Consider the following 8,325-nt stretch of genomic DNA (forward strand, 5'->3'; position numbering starts at 1 on the left):
CTTCAATCGAGCGAATCGAGTTTGTTAACATATGCAGTAGAAGTTTTCATAGCATAATTTATGTTAACATTCTTACTATCAGTATTTATACATGCAGAAACAGATTTTACTTTAACTAAAGAGGGTTTCAGTTTATAAAAATTATAATACAAACTGTGATACTCTTTACATGTAAAAATAGAGTGTCATACACTGCCACAATGAAAACAAGGATTCAGTGATTTCTATCTAACTGTTTTATTCCTAAACCCTGATTTAGAAGGAACAGCTTTTATCTCTTTATTCTTCCTGCAAGAATTAGCTAGATGATTAGTGCTACCACGGTTTGAACAGGTCTTTCTAGGTGCGTTAGGAGGAGTCACATAATTTCCATTTTTATTAACACCTACCTTGTCATTCATATTTTTCCCTTTTCCTCTTGTCTTTCATGTGTTAATCCTTCAGCTTTTGCTTAAGCTATTTCTGAGTCATTGAACCAATATTTACTGAATTTGTGTGAACTTGTTCACTCTTTTCAGTAATTAAGTTTGATCTAGGTGCAGGGGCAGTACCTTCTGCATGGATTGATTTAACATTATTAGCACTTGGATTAAACTTAATGGTCTTTATTTGAACCTTGTTCAATTTGACCTGACTACCAGTTTTTATTGGTTCTGTTTTCTCAGTTTCTTCTCCACTTTTCTTATCAAAATTAGATGTAACTGAATATCCTAATCCTGATCCCCAACAACCATTTTCTAAGATTTCCTGAGTTGTCTTTCCTGAGTTAGTCCAAAGTTTAATGACTTCCCTTTCTTTAGCAAGCTCATTTCTATATAAGCATGTTTTTCCAACAATTGTTCTTTAACATAAACAACATTATCTCTTCTTTTTTTAAATTTCTAGCATGGAAAGCAACTCAATTTCTAGGTAATCATTCTTTTTCTTTAACACAGAGTTTATACTCTTGATTCTATTATTCTCTAAGGTTTGAACCCTAAAATTAACATGCAGAGACTTAAGAAATAATCTTAATTCATATATATCATCAGTATCAAATGTAAGAGTGATAGTGTGTACTTTTATATATATTTTATATGATTTTGTCCTCATATTAATTATGTTTTACACTGATTTGGATATTTAATTAATAGATTTTGATGTTTTATTGTAGGTTACAAGGAAATTATAGACTTGGAAGGATTTGGAGCAAAAAGTCCTATTTTGGAGTGGAAATAGAAGAAAATTTGTAATATTGGACTACACGGGTTGCAAATACTGTTTGGGCCATATCTAGAGATCCAGAAGTCCAATTTTGACGATCTTATAGTCCACGCGAAGTCCACGGAATTTTCTTTAATTCAGAGATAGTCCAGTAAGGAGAATACAGCTGGAGCAGCCCAGACACTGCAGCAAACAGGCAGCTACGAATTTTAATTATAGAATCCTACTCGTTCTAGAATTCTCACTTGTAATTTGATTTGAATAATTATTAGACTAGAATTCAGATTTTATTTTTAGCTAACAACAGAGATACATACATACGTACTATTATAGGGAACTAGGGTTTTTTCTTCATCTCTTTCATTGGATACACTTATTTTAGCTTGGATTCATTATTCTCCATTAGTATAAAGTTCAAGGTATTCCTTATTTTCTTGTTTTCATTAGTATATGTTTTACATGGCGTTCATCATTGTTTTTATTGCTTTTACATCTAGCATGAGTTAGTAGTTTCATTCTAGGGCGCAAAGTGAAGCCATGTTTGCACCATGAATATGCTTTAATTTTATTAGTAGTTTAATGGGTAGAAAGTAATTCTAGTTGATATGTTTTAATATTTAATCTGTGTAACTGGCCAATATCATAGATTATTTGTATACAATAGGGGTAATAGATCGGGAGATTTTACTCACTAGAGGCACACATACGATAGCAGAATTGAAAGTGAGAGCAGGAGCATCACTGGATTCCTGAAAGTGTTAATTCTTGGGAAAGATTAACTTTTACTTTAATTACTTGACCCACTGAATTGCTATACTTTTATGATTAGCTTGGTGTAAACATGGTGAACCTGCATCGCCCTAGACCTTTAGTTAATTGATTTAAAACATATTTAATTTGCATTAGTAAGCTAGTTAAAAACCTTCAATATTCGTTCTTATCTTGGAAATAATTCATAACAGTTAAATTGAAATTCTTAGAACTTAGTCTCCTTGTGGATACAACCTGCATTTGGCACTTTGTACTAGAAATAGACACCGTGCGCTTGCGGTTAGATATAAAATAACACATCAAGTTTTTGGCGTCGCTGCCGGGGAGACGCCTAGTTTTCATAGATTTTAGTTTAATTGTTTTAGATTGTTTCCATTGTCTCATTGGGAGTTTACTTCCAATTGAGGCATATTTCACTGCTTTTTCTTGTTTTAGTAGCTGATGCCCAGGTCCAAAAAAGAAGCAGAAGTAACTCCTCTTAGTCCAGATTTTTGGATTACTTGTCAGTAATACATAGATCGAGTAAGAAAGAAAGGCAGCAAAATCTCGGTGATTCAAAGATCATAATGGCAGAACTTCCTATTAAATATTTGAAGAACTATTCACAACCCTCTCCGAGTGGTGTGCCAACTGGACTTACTATGCCAACTATTGTAGCAACAAATTTTGAGATCAAACCGGCATTGCTCACTATGATCCAAAATAATCAGTTTGTTGGTCTTCCCTCTGAAGACCCTACACTTCATCTGCAAAGATTTTAACAACTCTGCTCTACCATCAAACATTGGGGTGTCACTGTAGACCAATTGAAAGTCATGTTGTTCAGGTTTTCTCTTCGTGATAAAGCTCAAAAATGGTTGAATGATATCAACGTGACTGAGTGGAACGAAATTGCTCAAGCTTTCTTAATTGAGTATTTCCCTCCTAACAGAACTGATGACTTTATTGACAAGATGATGGGTTTCAAACAAGAATATGGAGAGTCTCTTAAAGATGCTTGGGAGAGATTCAAAGATCTTCAACGTGCATGCCCTCATCATGGTCTTGAGAAGTGGTTTCTGATTAAACGCTTCTATAATGGTCTTGACCCTGAAACAATGGGTAATGTTGATAATGCTATATGTGGTGTTTTTCTAGATAAGAGAGTTGATGATGCGTATGCTTTTCTTGCAAATTTGGTTGCAAATCACTTTAATAACCCGAGAGCACCTAAGAAGGGAGGTAAACTTGAAGTAGAGGCTTATTATCTCTTATCATCTCAGCTCGTTGCGTTAACTCAGGAGATTTATTCTTTGAAGACTTCACAATCATCTAATCCTCCTATGAGTATTAATGCATTGTCATCCATGGCTCCTATGAATAATCTTGTTTGTGAAGTGTGCGGTGTTCAAGGACACTTAGGTAATGAATGCTCTTATAATTTTCAGAATTCACAAAATTTTCAGATGGAGCAAACTAATGTTTTTCAGCAAAGGCAACAGTATAATCCTTACTCCAATACTTATAATCCTGGTTGGAGAGATCATCTGAATTTCTCAAATAGGAACAATAATGCTCAAAATCTTCCTATACCTAATCAGCAGCAACAGTATCAGCAATCTTATCAGAGTTCTCAACAACAACAGTATAAGCCTTCTCAGGGACCTATGAATCCTCCTGGATTTCAGAAGCCTCCTCAAAATTACGCTCCTCAAGCTAGTGAAGCTGCACATCCTGATCAGACAAATGAGATGCTGAAATTACTAATGCAAGAGATTAAAGATAGGAAAGTTCATAACAAGATGATGGAAACTCAGTTTGCATAGTTAGCTAGTTCTTCAACAGCAAGGAAGCCTGGCTCTTTACCATCACAACCAACAAATCCAAAAGAGAATGTGAATGCCATTCCTCTTAGGAGTGGTCTTACCTATGATGGTCCTTCAATGCCTACTGCTGATGTGTCTGCTGAGCAAGAAAAAGAAATCAGTAAAGATGATAATGTGGATGATGTTGATTAGACAGACAAGAATGGAACTGAAGGAAGCAAGAAAGCTGATATCGAGAAGATTGTAAATGCTCCTTCACTATTTGTGCCTAAGTTGCCGTTTCCTAGCAGGATGAACAGAACTAAGGTAGATCAACAATTTGGTAAGTTCATGACACTTGTCAAAAATCTTGAGACTATTCCTTTCACTGATTTAATTTCTCAAGTTCCATCATATGCAAAGTTTTTAAAGGATATTTTGACAAAGAAACGATCTTTTGGTGAGGTGGAGACAGTAGCTTTTACTGAAGAGTGTAGTGTTGTTTTATAAAATAAGTCTCCACCTAAACTTAAAGATCCTGGAAATTTTTCAATTTCTTGTCATTTAGGTGCATTATTTATTGATAAAGCTTTATGTGACTTAGGCGCTAGCGTCTCTGTCATGCCTCTCTCAATTTTTCAAAAATTAAATATGGGAGAGTTGAAATGCACACAAATGATACTGTAAATGGCGGACCGTTCTATAAAATATCCTTTGGGTATTTTAGAGGATGTGCGTGTTAGGGTTGGAAAATTTTATATTCCTGTAGACTTTGTAGTGTTGGATATGGAAGAAGATAACAAAATCCCTATAATCTTGGGCAGGCCATTCCTCTGTACTGCAGGTGCTGTTATTGATGTTAAAATTGGGACTCTAACTTTGAGTGTTGGTGATGATAAAATTACTTTTACTCTAACCTCTGCTCTTAAGTCCCCTTTACTTGAGAATACTTGTTGCAGGATTGATATCATTGATGAAATTGTTCATGATGAGCTACCTCAAATTTTATTGAATGATGCGTTGGAAGCAGTTCTTATGCTTGAAGCCTCAGAAGGGGAATGACATGCTGAAGTTGACTCGTTGATTCTTGAGTTGGATGGTAAGGCTGATCCAAGCCGAGGTTGTGAGGTAACAAACGCTATTACTTCTTGTGATAAACCTCATGTAAAGAAATTAGAGTTAAATCCTTTGCCATCTAATCTCAAGTATGTGTATCTTGATGATAATGAGTCTTTTCCTGTGATTGTTAGTTCTAATATTGATGATGGTCAAATTTCTAAACTTCTTACTGTGTTGCGTATGCATAGAAAAGCAATTGGGTATACTATTGATGATCTTACAGGGATTAGCCCAGAATTTTGCATGCATAGGATTCATCTAGATGAAGATCATAAGCCTTGCATACAGGGACAACGTCGCTTGAACCCTAACATGCAAGAGGTTGTTAAAAAGGAAGTCTTAAAATTACTTGATGCGGGCATCATTTACCCAATTTCTGACTCAAAATGGGTAAGCCCAGTTCAAGTAGTTCCTAAATAAGGAGGAACCACAGTGGTTAAAAATGATAAAGATGAATTAATTCCCACTAGAGTTGTCACCGATTGGATAATGTGTATTGATTATCGTAGATTAAACACTGCCACTAAAAAAGATCACTACCCTCTTCCATTCATTGATCAAATGCTTGAGAGACTTGCTAAACATAAATTCTTTTGTTATTTGGATGGGTACTCAGGGTTCTTTCAGATCCCTATACACGCTGATGATCAGACTACATTCACATGTCCATATGGCACCTTTGCATATCGAAGAGTGCCGTTTGGATTGTGCAATGCCCCTGCTACATTTCAACGTTGCATGACAGCCATCTTTTTTATTTCATTGAGTCTATTATGGAAGTATTTAAGGATGATTTCAGTGTTTATGGTTCTGATTTTGACGTGTGTTTGCATAATCTCTCTAAAGTGCTTAAACGTTGTGAAGAGGTTAATTTGGTTTTGAATTGGGAAAAGTGCCACTTCATGGTCAATGAAGGAGTGGTACTTGGTCATCTTATATTTGAACGTGGCATCCAAGTTGACAAAGCAAAAATTGAGGTCATTGAGAAACTTCCTCCTCCTGTTAATGTCAAGGGAGTTAGGAGTTTCTTAGGCCATGCGGGGTTTTATCGTCATTTTATCAAAGATTTTTCAAAAATTGCAAAACCCCTCACTCAATTGTTGCTTAAGGATGCCACTTTTGTCTTTACTAATGCTTGTTTGGAGTCCTTTTACAGGATTAAGGAAGCTTTGATAAGTGCACCGACCATACAACCTCCAGATTGGAATCTTCCATTCGAAATCATGTGTGATGCAAGTGATTATGCTGTTAAAGCGGTTCTTGGTCAAAGGAATAACAAAGTATTGCACACTATCTACTATGGAAGTAAAACCTTGGATGAAGCTTAGGTGAACTATACTACTACAGAGAAGGAGCTTCTAGCTGTTGTCTATGCTCTTGACAAGTTTCGAACATATCTCATTGGTTCCAAAGTCATTGTTCATACAGACCATTCTGCACTTAAATATCTGTTGGTCAAGAAGGAAGCAAAGCCGAGGCTCATTCGATGGATTACTCCAAGAATTTGACTTGGAAATTAAGGACAAGAAAGGTGTTGAGAACGTGGTTACAGATCATCTCTCACGGTTGCGTTTTAAATCGGATATTGTATTATACACTCCTATTGACGATTCTTTTCCAGATGATCACTTATTTGCGGTTGCTACTCAAACTCCTTGGTATGCAGACTTTGCAAATTTCTGTGTTAGTGGATCTCACCCTCCAGAATTGACCTATCAACAACGAAAACGGTTCTATCATAATGCTAAACAATATTTTTGGGATGACCCTTTCTTGTATCGAAAGTGCGCTGATGGTATCTTTCGTAAATGTGTTCCCGAGTTTGAAGTAAATGACATTCTTAGGCATTGTCCTTCTCTAGCATGTGGGGTCGTGTCATCATGGTACTTCTAAAACCGCTGCAAAGGTGTTTCAATCCGGTTTCTTTTGGCCTTCCCTATTTAAAGATGCTCGTACTTTCTGTCTGGCCTGTGATGCATGCCAAAGAACGGGTAATATTTCTAAACGCCATGAGATGCCACAAATCGGGATTCTAGAAGTTAAAATTTTAGATGTATGTGGTATTGATTTCATGGGACCTTTCCCAACTTTTTGTGGGATGAAGTACATCTTGGTTGATGTTGACTATGTATCCAAGTGGGTTGAAGCTATTGGATCACCAATCAATGATTCAAAGGTTGTGATGAAACTCTTTAAAAATATTATCTTCCCCCGCTTTGGAGTTCCAAGGACTGTGATTAGTGATGGTGGTCCTCACTTTTGTCATCTCCAATTTGAAACTCTTCTCAAGAAGTATGGTGTTACACATAAGGTTGGCCTATCTTATCATCCTCAGACAAGTGACCAAATTGAGGTTTCTAATCGTCAAATCAAAAGCATCCTAGAGAAGGTGGTTGCGAAGTCTCGAAAAGATTGGTACTTGAAGTTAGATGATGCTTTATGGGCTTACAGGACAGCTTATAAGACCCCTATTGGCACTACTCCATATCGACTTGTCTATGGAAAGGCTTGTCACTTTCCAGTTGAGCTTGAACATCGTGCCTTTTGGGCTATCAAGGAGCTCAATATGGATTTAAAGGCTGCGGGAGAGGCAATGCTTCTTCAAATTAATGAGTTGGACGAGCTTCGTTTTGATGCTTATGATAATTCTCGGCTGTACAACGAAAGAACGAAAGGAATGAATGACAAGATGATCCAACGATGTGATTTTAAAGTTGGTGACAAGGTCCTGTTATTTAATTCGAGGCTTCGACTATTTTCCGGAAAGCTCAAATCTAGATGGTCCAGACCATTCACTGTTACTGATGTTAAATTTTATGGTGCTATTAAAATAATGAGATCTGATGGAGGAAAATTTAAGGTCAACGGTCAACGCCTGAAATTATATGTGGATGGTGCATTTGTTGGAAAGTTGGAGACGGTTCGTCTCAACAACCTCGCTACTGAGCGTTAAATCGAGGTTAGAAGTCAAGCTAATGACTATAAAAAAGTGCTTCCTGGGAGGTAACCCAATGTGTTGGTAATGTAATTTATTGTATTAATAATAATATTATTATTATTATATATTTTTGTATATTTTTCGGATGTTAGTATTTTTTTCATTACTCCCGTAAGGTGCCTTGATGAATTTTGTGTAAAGTGTTTCAGAATTATGAAATAGAAAAAAAAAGGGTTGCTCACAAGATATTCAGGGAGTGCAGAATTAATACACAAGGCGTGGATTTTTATTTCGATCAGATGTGCAACATTTACACCCCATGGTGGGGTAAAGACTCTGGAAAATATTTATTTTCAACCCACGGTGCTTGTTTTTGTACCCGCAGTATGATGGCCTTCTATTCAATTAATGCACTTCGGTGCGCGACTTTTTCCCGTGGTGCATAGCATCTCTGTAAGACTTCTGAGAGCGTCTCATGTATTCCCGCAATGTGGATTTTTCGACCCGCGG

The 8,325-nt window shown here is 36.5% G+C and overlaps 1 protein-coding gene and 1 non-coding gene across 2 annotated transcripts; one reads left to right on the plus strand and one right to left on the minus strand.

The window, feature by feature from the left end:
- Positions 1-2,540: 2,540 nt before the first annotated feature.
- LOC141695630 (uncharacterized) lies at positions 2,541-4,268 on the plus strand. Its single transcript, XM_074499862.1, has 3 exons — positions 2,541-2,683; positions 2,801-3,743; positions 3,972-4,268. Exons 1-3 carry the CDS (start codon positions 2,541-2,543, stop codon positions 4,266-4,268), a joined length of 1,383 nt encoding a protein of 460 aa, XP_074355963.1.
- On the minus strand, positions 2,913-3,018 carry LOC141698731 (small nucleolar RNA R71). The gene has a single exon (XR_012565235.1). It is a non-coding gene; the product is annotated as a small nucleolar RNA R71 (small nucleolar RNA).
- Positions 4,269-8,325: the final 4,057 nt, after the last annotated feature.

Source organism: Apium graveolens, chromosome 11 (genome assembly GCF_009905375.1).
Source record: "Apium graveolens cultivar Ventura chromosome 11, ASM990537v1, whole genome shotgun sequence".
NCBI classification, from domain to species: Eukaryota; Viridiplantae; Streptophyta; class Magnoliopsida; order Apiales; family Apiaceae; genus Apium; species Apium graveolens.

Excerpts from the sequence above, each read along its gene's own strand:
- LOC141695630 (XM_074499862.1), top strand. The coding sequence starts at position 2,541 with ATGGCAGAACTTCCTATTAAATATTTGAAGAACTATTCACAACCCTCT. Across the intron at positions 2,684-2,800 it reads ACTATGATCCAAAATAATCA|GTTTTCTCTTCGTGATAAAG; the intron begins GTTTGTTGGTCT and ends CATGTTGTTCAG. Across the intron at positions 3,744-3,971 it reads AAGAGATTAAAGATAGGAAA|ACAGACAAGAATGGAACTGA; the intron begins GTTCATAACAAG and ends GATGTTGATTAG.